Source organism: Vanessa cardui, chromosome 11, assembly GCF_905220365.1.
Source record: "Vanessa cardui chromosome 11, ilVanCard2.1, whole genome shotgun sequence".
NCBI lineage: Eukaryota > Metazoa > Arthropoda > Insecta > Lepidoptera > Nymphalidae > Vanessa > Vanessa cardui.
Window position 1 is genome coordinate 229610 of NC_061133.1, and position 14350 is coordinate 243959.

Here is a 14350-nt window from a genome sequence, read left to right on the forward strand (position 1 = left end):
TGTTTCTCAAACCGCAATCAGATTCAGATAAATGAAAGAAAATTTCACTAAATATTTATTTATTGTGTCCTATTCGATGGCTAAAGATACTATTTACTATTGAGGCAAGTTCGTTTTAAAATGATCAAAGTAACTATCAATGTGGTCACGGTAAAAATCGAGTTCAGTTTTATGACTATCTGAGATCAAAGCCGACTGCAATTAACGGTTACTTTCAAATGTATAAATACTCTTACTTGTTAATACCTTACATTATACTTATTCTACAAATCACACACAATCATTCTCTGTACAATTACACTTGAAAACTTTTTACGGTTCGTTCTCTCGTTCGTTCCCAGCGTTGCTTGAATTAAATCGTATTTTTTTCAGTCTGCACCAGATTCGCATCCAATTTTTTTAAAATGCACTCTCAACAGCTTAGAGAGCGACACTGGACACCGAGTTCTGTACATTTGCACTCTTGGCACGGTGACGACAGTTCCGCTATTATCCTGCCTACGCGATACATGCGCCCGTAGATATTGCACCCAGCGAGTTTCGGCAAACCTAAGTTCAACCCCGGCAGCATTATCTGATTAGGTGGTCGAATTTCTACAGACTGCCCAGCAAAACCTTCCTTACTCGTTATTTCTAGTAATTTCGTAGTGAGCGGTCTCTGCGTTGTTTTTGGAGAAGAAGTCGGCCTACGAGTCGTAGGGTACGGGATAGGCTTAAACACAGTCATGGGCCTTTGGGTAGTTTTTCTAATAGAATTTGATTCCCCAAGTATTAGGTGATCAATTCTGTTGACTGGACTTTGGGGATATACTTTCTTTGGAGGTATTATAGGGAAACGATGAGTGACGGGTACGAAATCTTCATCAATTTCGTCATTGGGCGTTGATTTATCTTTAAGTGTTGAAACTGGCCTATTGGTATAGTATGTCGGTGATTGCGTCACAGTTGTTGCTTTTCGTGTGGTGGTGGGCGAGTTTGTTGTGGTAGTCTCGAAAGTTTCACTCAGCAACATTTGTAAAACATTACCCAACGAAAACCCTCCCTCATCGTCTTCATAGTCGTATTCTATGGACTGACTGCTGTTTTGTGTTACTTCTTTATCTAAGTTTTCGGTGGATGACTCGTACACATTTGGTCCACTCGTGACAAGTGTTTGTGTAGAGTTATTTGATTCTAAAGATGTAACGAACTCCTTCTTTGCTAAATCAATCAAAACATTTTCAGGATTTGAATTGTTGTACTTGGGTATAACAGTTGTACTCGAAGTAGTCGTACTCTGCGGTTGAGTTGATACATCGTTTTTATCTCTCAGTGGAACTTTTGTCTCACTCAATGTAAGAGCAAATTTTTGTGTTGAGAAAAGTGGAACTGCTGTGGTTGCATTATCTAAAAGATCAAAAATAGTAATTCTATTAATATATCAATAACATCAAATAATCAGTTATATTAATGCCCTATATTCTTTGTATAATACTCACATTTATCACAAACTAATTCTCCGCAACATAAATCAGAGGTACTTGATGTCGCAGCTCGCCTTGTGCAACCTGGTGGTGTGCTGCACACCCGTGGGGAGCAATGCAATTCACCCCAAGCGCACGTACACATCGAGCACGCTAGAGATATTGATTCACCTTCGGAGAGGTGTCTTCCATCGCTGGTTACACATTCATCTAAAACCATGACAGTCATTGAAGGAGAGAAATTAAATTTTGTATAAAATTATTTTAATAATTATTTACCTTTTGGTTCCAACTGCATTGATGTTGTTAAATGGTGAATAACAGGCGCTGGTGGTGTGCTTTGATACACAGAATAAAACTCATCAATACCTGGATCTTTTGGAACAAAACCACCTGAAATATTTCAATTTATTAAATTACTAATAACAAATATCATTAAAACATGTGGTGTAATTGTGTAATAAACGAACCTTCCGTTTCCACTGGTGGCGAAAATAAATTGACAGCGGGAGTCTCCACCTCAAATTTATTATTTACGAAGGAGGACTTTTCTTCAATGTCATGATTTATTTTAGATGAACTCCCCAAAGACGCTGTCACGGTATACTCATGCACTTCTGCCGGTTTTTCATTACTTAAACTGGAGTATTTTACATTAGCAGAATTCCCTTCTTGGGTTAAACTAGGGTACTGAGTTTCGATTTTTTTAGATACGAATACGGGGTATTGCGTTGGGTTATACACGTCCTCTTTTCGCATCGCATAAGCTGATTGAGATGTCTCCTTATTCGGATAATAAACAGGGAATTTGTCGTCAGTTTCCAACTCAGGATAATCGAGACTCTCCTTCGACGATACTTCATCGTCGACGACTGCATCAGCGGCTACAAAGGGAATAATTCTGAAATCAAACATTAAATTATAGTTACTTATAAATGAATACAAAATGTAACAAAGGATGAATATTTACTTCAAATTCGGCAGCGACGGAGGAAGCGTGGGTTCGGTGTAGTCGTAATCCTGTTCGTCTTTCTTCACTTTAGATATATTGGCAGCGCCGAGCAGCGCAGGTGCCACTGTTTTGGGATTAACCGTTGACGACGTGGAAGTTGCAGTCGCGCGAGTGGTGTTCGTTCGAAGTGAACTCGTTACGTTGATCGTAAAAGAATTATTTTCATCATCAAAATCACTATTGAAGGTTTTTTCCGTTATTATATCAGTGGATGATAAGGTGTCATTTTCAATTTTATTCGTCAATGGTATGCGAGGCTGACCTTCGTTTTTAATCCATACACTATCATCGTCATTTGAAACATTCAACAGTAAAGATGTAGAGGACAGTTCGGCTGTGCAGTTAATGGTACCGTTTATAATTATTTTTACGGACCCTTCGGGTTGCTCAGTTGTCATTTCCACGGATTCTTCAAGTGTAGTATACTCAGGTACATCGCTTAGTGTTTGAGTAGTTTGTTCTGCTTGTAATGTTGAAAAACTCCCTTTGTCCATCTTAGGATTAGCGATCAACGGTTCGTCGGTGTTTCTTTTTATCTTCGTAGTGGTCGACTGTGCTTTAGTAATGGCCGAAGTGCTCTTGTCCGTCGTCAATTCTTTGATTGTTGTTTCGCGCTTCGTTGACTTTGAAGAGTGGAGCGAACGTTCTTCGTCTTTTAAGGACATCAATGTATTCATTCGTTTTTTATTTAAGTTATGTATTTTTGTACCTAAAAACATGGTAAGTTAAATTATCTGTTTATATGTTATTTGAAGAGATTATATTGTGTTTTACCGTTCTTGTGGAGGCCGCACTGGTACTGATGGGGACAGCACTGTCCTTGCTGTACTAACGGCGTGCAACCTTGCAGAGTGGGCGCGCATGCTAGATGCTGGCAGCGGATAGAGCCCCGCAGGCAGAAACACTGAATGCAGTCGGCAGCTGTTTCGGCGGATTTCACTCGTTCTCCTTCAAATGCCCATTTCCCTTCAGGAGTTATGCAATCTGGAAAACGAACATAATTTTATTTATGATTAAGTATAAGAAAAGGTTTATTCAGGACAAACATACATTGCAAACATAATTATAAAAAAATTAAAACACAAAAAAAAATCATAGGTAATATTTAACATTAACTAACTAACAACATTAACTAATAACTATAAGACGACAACAAAAAAAATTGAATAGTAATCAATTATTATACTAATGTAATAAATGTTAAGGTAATATTTAATTATATAAATTAATTATACAACAACAACAACAATACCAACAGCCTGTAAATTTCCCACTACTGGGCTAATGCCTCCTCTCCCATTGAGGAGAAGGTTTGGAACATATTACACCACACTGTTCCAATGCGGGTTGGTGGAATGAACAATTGCCAGAATTTCAATGAAATTAGACACATGCAGGTTTTCTCACGATTCTTTCCTTCACCACCGAGTACGAGATGAATTAAAAAACAAATTAAGCACATGAATATTTAGCGGTGCATGCCTGGGTTTGAAACCGCAATCATCGGTTAAGATGCACGCGTTCTAACCACTGGGCCATCTCAGCTTATAATTTCATTATACAAAGTTTACTTTTCGCAAATAGGTAATTGTTAATATCGTATTAATTTTTCTTCAGAAATATATTTTCTTACCATGAGGATTTCTTTCATTGGGAGGCTTAGTCACGGCATGCTCGCAATAATATCGCTGAGGGCAGCAGGCGCCAGGCGCTGGACGAGCTTTGCAACCTGGCGGCGGAGGCAGGCAGACTGGCCTCACGCACCGCCTCGTGCCGCCCAGGCAGAAGCATTGCTCACACGCTGTACTCGAACTCATCGCCGAGCCCGCTGCGTACACCGTCCCGCCCTCCACGCAAGCTGGAAACACTCACGAGTCAATAGTTTATTAGTTAAAATAATTGTTAATATAATATTTATTTACTACTCTCGATGACATACCATGTCCTGTTGATGAGGGAGTCTCCGTCTCGGCGTCGTCACGTCGAGCAGACTGGCCTAGTTCCATCGCCTTTACTCCGTCTGCAGTTGCAAAACGTGTTGTTTGAATATTAAATATGAGCTAAATACATAATTATACGCTTTTTAGTTAATTAACTTCATTACATTGCGTACAGACTGGTAATTTTTGCAGGTAAGTTGGATATCTTAACAGTGTAACTTACCAGGGCATTGTAGCTCCGGGCAGCATTCGCCCCTTTGGTGTACGATATGGCAGCGCGGCGGTGGTTCGGCCAGTGGTGCGCATGTGCGGCGGCGGCACGACAAAGCGCCGTGCGCACACACGCAAGCTAAGCACGCCTCGCGTGTGCGCACGGATGCTCCCGCGGAGTACCATCGTCCCTCGTACATACATCCTGCTGGTGTGTCTTCTTTACCTAGAATCCCATAACACAAGCATAATATATAAGAAAAGGGATGTAATGAGTAACGATTTATTTTTGTGAAGTGTCGTATGAAGTAAAACTACTTACTTATAGGTCCCCTAGTTTTACGACTAACGCGAATGGTGTCTCCAGAGCTCTCTGTAATATATATTTTATATAAAAGCTGAATATTCAAGATAAAAATTAAATAACGGAAACATGGATAAGGATAAGCGCCAAAACTATCAAATTACATACGCACTCATATACAATTTATCGATTCGTAAAAATTGCTTTTTATCCGACAAATGTTTAATGTTGTGAATGTTATAAATAATGCCCAACTTCACTAGACTACCTTCTAATTATTTTTTTGCAGTTACGTTGATACCAACGGAGCAACAAACTCAGTAGTGACTCTTCTGTACGAATTAAAATTAAACCTAATTATGTTAAATACATACAATTAAATCTCTTTATCAAGCCCGAGTATTAAATATAGAAGACTTAACCACTTAAAGTATCTCACTGAGATACTTTCTTTAATTTCTTTCACTTTAAGTTGTGATAAATTTTACGGCACCATTACCATCAGAGTGATCACTCAAATGAAAGTAATGCTAATGTATTACATGAATTTAATTTTAGTCAGAAATATATGTATGTTGTGTTAAAGCTAAGATAATTTTCAAAATTTTATATTTTTAACAAATAATCATCTTTAAAAGTTAATACGAATTCATTAATTACATAGTTATTATTATTTATTTATAACATTAATTACACTGAATTCAATGGTAATTTACCGAATCGGAAAGACATCGAATACCTTACAAGAACTGTACTGAAATAACAAATTATTTGTATAGAATTACCTATACGAATGCCACTAACTAAACAATTTTTAAAAAATTATATTCTGAATGCGATGGTAACAATAATTACCTTAAATCCGCTCCACGCTTCAGGGCCTTACCTGATTCTTAAATAAATGCTTACATTGTAATTAATGCACCTAAGCTATAACCTCTCGTTCATAAATCAAAGAGTATAACAGGCGTTCGGGAATTAGGATTGCGTTGCAAATAATATCATTAATAAATAGGAGCCGTGGGAACAGCGGCCGTGAATGGATCGCTAGGAATACCTGGTTATTTCCTGATTCATTTCCTCGTATATTTTATTTCCTACCAATAAAGCTCAAAATGCCGCCACTCGGGTTACTAACGCGTAACAGTACCATACCTATTGACCAAACGAACGCCATGTCAGTGAGCTTATTTTTAAGATCAAGTTTACTCTTACACATCGGGCGTGTAAAGTTCTATATTTTAACGAAATCATTAGAATACTTTATCTAACCCAAACAATTAATACGATGATATTGCTATCAAGATGCATTTATAAAATTACATCAGTCTGTAATTTTCAATGAGGTATTTAAATTGAAAAACTCATACAAAAAATTTCTTTATACTTAAAAAACAAATTTCCATTATCAATCAAATGTATTTATTATTAATGAATATAATGCTTTTAAAGCAACGTTATTCACACATAAGCTACCACTCAGATAACAGGAGAGAAGATATGAATGTATTGTAAAAACATTGTAAAATGTATATCTTGTACTTACGACCTTCTGCACCAATAACGGCAATAGTATAATTTTGTATTAAAGAAGTGAGTTTAATATACACATTTAATTCGGTAATTATGTATTTGAGAAATTTCAAAAGAAAGTGAATAGAAACAAAGAACTGGCTTTACAATGTTTAATGAATGTTCTCAGTATAAATTCCCCGTTTTTTGAACGGCGACGAACAATCGTTGATAGCAAATTAGGTTCTCAGAATTAAATGATTTATAAAAACTCAATTCACGCGTCTGGTTCTATATTAAGACAAATCTAAGGCAGCTTAAATAGTTACCTTCACGGGATCTGATTCTACAATCGATAAGCAGCTTGTCGTAATTATGGAGTAACTGGTGCCAGGAAACCCTTAGTGCCCTACTTGGAGGATGAGGGGGAAATTGCTAGAATTCTGCTTACATTCTTACGCCTGATGCGCTTTAGACGAGGCTGTAAGCGTGTGAAGTGTTTTTATCAAAATGTTGAGTTGACTCAACGTGGGAAACTACACTAAAAACTACATTAAAAACGTTTTGGTTTGTGATATAAAATAACTAATCTAAATAACAGTCTTGAAAGCTTTTTAAATTGTCATACGAAATATTTCCTTATTTTTTTATTTTTACATAGTCGCTTTCCGTTGTGTGCCCATGTATGCTTAGATCTTTAAAACTGTTCAACAGATTATGACGCGGTTTTTTTTAATAGTTAGAGTGGTTCAAACGGAAGGTTTTTGTATAGAATACATAGACAATATAGTAAAGAAACACTGACAATTTTAGAAGTTTTAATGTGATGTCGTAAATAAACAAATTCTGTAGTATATTTAATACGAGTATTGTACCAATGCCAAGCTGGGCGGGTCGCTAGTTCAAAATAAATTTCCTTCACACTAATCATCTTATTATGCTTTTGTACTTAGAGTAATTTAAAAATATATTTTGTAAGACAATAGATTATTCTCATATTTTTATTTCGTTCTGTGAGGCCATGTGAGCAGTTTGATTTCCGTCTGTATGCATTCGCGGCCGCTAAACGATTCCATTATGCTACGGAATTATGTTAAAATACAAAAATGACCGAATTAACATTGAATTAAAGTTTTTCATGCGTTTATTAATTCGACTGTGAGATATTTCTTAATCGTATTGGTATTTTGATAAAACTAATACGTTATCGAATAATTACTACTGAGCGTGACTGCAGGGTACCCTCGGTGGTACATATCGAAAAACGGTTGCTTTATATTTAACAAAAGTAAGAGCCTTTTTAATCGCTGGTTATTCTCTATTATTTTATTACATATACGTAACGGTGTAATTACAGAATAGAAGCATTTTATAACCAGAGCGGAACCGGTATCTGTCGCATATTTTACTATCTGAGTACGACTTAGTGTCGTCATGGGAGCCCTGGATCCGCCCGCATGTGTCTATTTACAGATGTACCATTTGATAAACGACTGAAAATTACATTACAATTATGACAATAATGTGTACAAGTATCATTATAATGAACCACGGTCATGACAATAATACAAAGAAAGCTTTTTGTTGTTATTATATTTTTTTTTATGGAATAGGTTGGCGGACGAGTATATGGGCCATTTGATTGTAAGTGGTCACCATCACCCATAGACAATGACGCTGTAAGAAATATTAACTATTCCTTACATCGTCAATGCACCACCAACCTTGGGAACTAAGATGCTATTGTGCCTGTAGTTACACTGGCTCACTCAACCTTCAAACCGGAACACAACAATACTGCGTACTGTTGCTTAGCGGTAGAATATCTGACGAGTGGGTGGTACCTACCCAGGCGGGCTTACAAAAAGGCCTACCACCAAGTAAATTAAGTTTATGTAATTGTATGGTTTTACAGATAAAATTTTAATAAAAATTTTTGATAGTGACAGTGAAAAAAATTATGTAAACGCTAAGTGTAAAGATAAATTTGTAACGCCAAGTTTTTTTATCAGTTGGAGTAAGTTTATATGCATTAGACGGGATGTGCTTTGAAGCCGAATACCAGAATAAAATAAACAAATTAGGAGAGTGTAATTCCTACAAACGCGTACAAATCATTAAACCAGCGCATACAGCATGGACTATTTAAATACAGGTTAATAAAAACCATTCATCGACAGTTTTTACGAATGATTTGAACATAATTACTTGTAAGAACTTGTATAAAAACGATCGGTGCTTGTGGTAGACGCAAAAAGTCTGATGTGTACCAAATTATTATTAGTGTTTATCTGTTTTACAATTCACGAATCGAGTATATTTAAATAAAATCTCAATAATTAAATATACTTATTTGAATGTTCAATAATTCATTATTTTATGGAGATCGCGTCGGTGTCGATAAACTTAGCATCTCTATCACCGAGTTTTCTTACTGATCGGGAAAACCCGAACCGACTCTTATCACACACCACTAACCGGTTTGTATTGACAATCGGCGTGTCGGGCCAAAGTTATAAAACGTGGAAGAGATCAATGAATTTACTATCGTAGTTTATGTCGCAAGTGTCGGCGTACACTTGCCGAGTTCGGCTCTATATAAAGTTACTATAGAGATGAAACGTACACGAGTCAACTTAGAAATACAATTACAAACACGTTTGCGCATTTTGCGTTGGATGTTGTGGTATTGCGATCAATTTACAATGTTTATAAATAAATTAACATTTCCCCTGCAAAAATGAAAACAACCATATTAAATAAAGTACAAAACCTATGTTCATGCCTAAAGAATAGAGATCCAATATCTCTGCTCTTTATTTTAGGGGAAGTGTTTACTAAAATACTACTGTAACTTAACTCATCCTCATGCTTCATGAAACGTAAACGTTATATTTAATGTATGTGAAATGTAAATATATATGTTAAACTCGCAATTAACAGAGCGAAACAAACCTAGCAAAAACTATTTGAAAAAAGGCGGCCGCAAAATTGATGGCAAAAAAATATTTAAAAAAAAAGCACAATCTTTACAATGTATATAGTACAGGAGCAAAGTTGTAACGCCTCTTTGGTCTGTAAGTAACTACAATTATCGTTTATCACACTACTCTGGGCTTCACCAGCTCGCCTCTCACCGCCAATGTAATTACACAAGGGACTCGGATCCCGTGGCGGCGCGTCGACTTTGTCAGAACTGGTTACATTTCTTACAGTGTGAGTGTTCTATGAGTGAAGGGGGGCACTTACCATAGTACTAATTTGCTCGACAGTTTACAGAAAATAAATTAAAAATAAACAATGGATAGTAGTTGGTTGTATTAATCCATAAACGCCTAGATAAACGAGTGGTATTGCCAGGCCAAAAAATGAATAAATTATTAAACAAAATTAAATATTTAAAATATTGAAAATATTTTTTAATTTAAAATTTTCGGGTGTCGTGGTTTAATTTTTATTGACGAGAAACCCTCAAATAAGTCATATTTCAAAAAATAAATAAATAAACAAACAACCATATAAAACCCAGGAGGACCAGCTGGTATGAATTTAGAATATTTTATAAATCAGCCCTAGAATTGTCATCAATGACGCGTACGGAGCCGCATTATTAAAACTAGAATTTAGTATTCCGGTTGAATATAAATATTTGTAGTAATTGTCATTCACTAGTCCTACGCGGGGCCGGTGACTCTTATCACAAGGGAATAAGGTTGAACTGAATCTATTGTTTGTCAATACTCTTGATAGCAAGAAAAGCGGTCACCACATTTGCATAGATAAACGCCGCGGGTGGACGCGCGCCAGTCGTATAGAGGTATATTATCTATTTTTCAGAATGGAAACAAGCTAGACATATACTTTGATAGTTATAGTTCGACTTCGATCGCGCGTTAATAAACAATTCTGCGTCAAATTTATATTCATCCCACAAACACTCAAAATCATAATTGTCAAAATCTCACCAAATATACTTTATCTATCATAAATGTAGAGTTACTTCGTTTGAAGACGCTTTTCTCAAGACTAGCGAATTTAATATAAAATAACATTGGCTTAAGACAACTCATGAAACACGGTTATTAAACTAATTTAATGTTTAAATATTTGCTTGTCAGCTTACACGCAAATATTTTAACCTTGTGCAATTGTTCCACAGTCGGGCAAACCCAACCAATCAAGTGTTGCTTGCTCCGTGCTCCTGTACGGATATCAGTCGGTATATATTAATTATTACAGTCAGACGATAAAAACAATCTACCGATCGATCGTATTCCTCAAAGAGTTCAACCGCCGCGCACTTTCCGTTCTTATGAGAATAATTGTTGCTCAAACAATGGGTATTATTTATAAGCGACTACGATTCCGCCCACGTCTTTAACTGACCCGCTTCATTGATGGTTTTTTTGCTCTACAACTTACAAGAAGTGCCGATGAATTCGTGCACTTTTAGGATTCATTTGAATTGCTTTCATTATGTACGCTTACCTTACTTTTTATCGTCAATGAATGTTACTTTTTCTAAAAATGTAAACTTAACTTTCTTAATTAAATAATAACTGTTCTAATTTAAAGGCCCATTAAAGCGGAGTACTGCTTTTTACAGTTGACGAACCAAGCATATTACAGATGCAGAATCCTTATAACTGTAGTATTATCGGTAGGGCAATTTAGGAATTAATTATAAATTTTTCATATGTGACAATATTAAACGCATTTTTTTGTACTAAAATACAGTACATAAAAAGTACGCTAAGCAAGGAAAAAATTAAAATTCAAAATACTATAATGATTACTGTTCCCACACAACGGGCTTAAAGCGATAGAAATTTGAGACAATGAGCCCGCTCCCACACTCACCTCACTCACTCACCGTTACTGAAAATTTGAATCGACTGGCTATGGTTCTCGTCTTCATTAACGGAGTCATTCTTCCCTCATTAAACGAAACTGAAATTGAACTAATTATTTCACGTGTCTTTCCACGCTGGACATTAAAATATATATTTTTTAGTAGAAATTTCTTACTATATCATTATAAATGTCATGTGCTTAATTCGTTACTTTACGAATATGTTACAATATTCATTTGTATTCTAACGTATGGCGGGCCTTAGAAGATAACAATTCTAATTTCGATTGAATAATTAGAATTTTAATAAATGCGCGCATGTATAATTTATTTATAATTTTATATGTATTTAATAAAAAAATATTAATTCAGTTTTGGGTAAATTATGTATTCAAAGCTTATACATAAAACAAATTCATATACCGTACGTCCATGTGAAAAAGAAATGGCAGTAGAGAGTAGAGTCACTTTGTCTGAGCCCATTCTGTTTTGTTGTGGTAATTAGGCGTCAGCGCGGAGAACTGGGCCGTTGACACACTTGAACGTTCCTTTTGACTGTCAGTGTTTATAAAGTAGCAATTAAGATGACAGTCAAAGTAACTAGAAGAGGAAACCTAGTCAAAAGCTCGCAATAATTACGAGGAGGGAGTAATGACCCGCAAAAGTTCTTACGCGTAATAATGGTTATTCTCACTTGTTTTATGACTTGCTTATAAGGTTATGTAGATATCCAAAAATGTGTTTAGACATCGCACCAATAAAAACTTATTCAGATTTTCTGTTAATATATTTTCATTAGCAATCTCGAGCTTAGAATTTTAACTCACTTCCTCTATAAGGACGTAAATGAGTTTGTGTAAGTCCTTATATTATTATTTAAAAAAAATACCATCTCATCAGAAATTGGAAGCATCAATAGAATATATCATGTATATGATACTATAATAATGTGTAGTGCAAAGCTGGAATTTTAATTGTAAAAATGGTGAAATTTATTTCACCTTATATACAGGTTATAAAAAAAGAATTTGGTAATTATTCTATTTTGTTTACTCGCGGTAAGGTTGTATACGGTAGTATGTGTGTGAGGTTGTGTGTGTAGTCGGGGTATCGCCCTATTATTATACCTATTACATACTAAAATAACAGGCATAAGACATAACATTGATGCTGTAAATAAATTTATATTATTTACCATGCTAATGTTTAGTTTAAGTGGGAGGTGACCGGTTTACCCTGCCCACTTTGAATTAAAAATATACTTGTTCACATTCTTACCTATAATAACTATTACAATTCTATTTGGGATTAAGTTACACTTTGGTCGATAAGGTCTTGGATGCCTTTTACAGTTTTAACCTCAAACAAAAAAATAATAGTCCCAAAAGAGGCTGCGGCGAAGCGAATCTCATGTTCAAAGTCAAACGAATTCGCAGACGCTCACTCAAATTTTAAATAAATAACCGCCGTGCGGTGAATATTTAATGTTATTCTACAGAAAATAAATCCCATGCTTAACTTTAGTAAAAATAATGTTATTTTCACTCAAAGATACTTTTAAAATAAATAATACACATTTGCCGGCATTGCAGTTTTATTTTTGGTAAAACGACCGCAAGCAATATCTTACAAGCAACGTCTTACATATATCGTGTTAAATTTGATAAAAATGTTATACAAAAATAAATATTACGCTGACCAAGATTGTAAAGCGGTTTACAAAAAGAGTAGAATGACTGTCATTTCATTTTTTGTTTGTTTTTTTTAGAGAGCTAATTACTGTTCCAGAATACGTTGTTCCCTTGTAATCTATTGTGAAGAGATAAACTAATAAGAAAATAAGATTGTACAATAAATATAAATTTATAAAAAAATGCCTGTTTCGAAGCGCGTTGAACTCTTTTTCGTGAATGAGTGAACACCACGAGACGCCTGATTCACCTAACACACTTATATAAAGTCAATTAGCTTTCGATGACAAAATATTCTTGAAGTAAATTGAGATTATAATTACGAACACGAACAAAAAACAAAGCTTCGATCGGATGATGATTTAAAGTTAATCATATATTATTTTTTATACGGAAGGTCCATTAATTAAAATATGTAAATAGGTTTATCTATATTCAAATCCTAATTTTAAATAAAGTTACATCAGCTTACCCGCATACAGTTTAAATTCGCATAAAAGACGGCTATTTCAAAAAGCAATTTTTACGACAGGACGCGGCCGGGATAATTACGAGCCTCACATACTCACGGTCGATGAATTCATTTAAAATAAAAGATACAAGTTCCCAGAGTCTCAAGGCTAAATCCGCGATCCAGGTTCCGTCGAAAAAATAAATGACATCGGGATCAAGGAATGGCGCTTATCCTCCATATCCTCAGAGCTGCGAATATTAGAACTGCCATGAATTTTATTACTCAAAGCACCGCTGTGATAACTTTTGAATAGGACTTTTGATTGGTATTACCGATGTTTCTTGGCTCTATGAGCCAGTTTACTTGAGTACGGGCCTCTATTAAATTAATTCATTTGAATTAGCATTATTGTCACATTTTCAGCAATAATTTAAAAATAACTTGTAACATATTGAACTTTGGTAATAATACATTTAAAGCCAGTTCTAATAAACGATGTTCTGAGACATATATCACAGGGGTCATCGACCGGGTTCGCGGACCTGCGCAGGCGGCGACGCACGCGAGCAGCACGATCACGAGTGCGGGCGGCGACATGACACGTGCGTCTACGACGCTCCTCCGCGCTGTACTGGCTGCGACCAGACGCGCAGACGGCTACTGGATGCTGGGATATAACTCGATCTTGATCTTCACACGCCGCCCAGTGCGCTTGCACACCCTCGCTATTGTTTACGAGCTTTGCGAAGCAATTCATGAACATCTCGGATGTATGTGACCATGTGTACACATCCCTAGCCGAGAACTATTAATGTTACTTCTTGCTTCTGTGTCAAAGGTTGAGGAAACAGAATGAGTCAATAATGTGGTTCATGATTTGCAATACCAAATACTCTGTACTTATGTATATAA

General features: G+C 35.8%; 1 protein-coding gene across 2 annotated transcripts; it reads right to left on the minus strand.

Moving 5' to 3' along the window:
- Nucleotides 1-42: 42 nt before the first annotated feature.
- LOC124533577 lies at nucleotides 43-14085 on the minus strand. Of its 2 annotated transcripts, none has more exons than XM_047108950.1 (11): nucleotides 13981-14085; nucleotides 4948-4998; nucleotides 4639-4851; nucleotides 4415-4495; nucleotides 4109-4333; nucleotides 3250-3459; nucleotides 2434-3184; nucleotides 1934-2364; nucleotides 1743-1856; nucleotides 1479-1673; nucleotides 43-1386 (listed from the first exon to the last, which is right to left on the minus strand). In XM_047108950.1, the coding sequence occupies exons 1-11, from the start codon at nucleotides 14033-14035 to the stop codon at nucleotides 413-415; spliced, it is 3300 nt and encodes a 1099-aa protein (XP_046964906.1). In that variant the 5' UTR covers nucleotides 14036-14085; the 3' UTR covers nucleotides 43-412. The 2 variants fall into 2 exon arrangements, with proteins under 2 accessions (XP_046964906.1, XP_046964905.1); XM_047108949.1 differs by having other exon boundaries at nucleotides 4109-4342.
- Nucleotides 14086-14350: the final 265 nt, after the last annotated feature.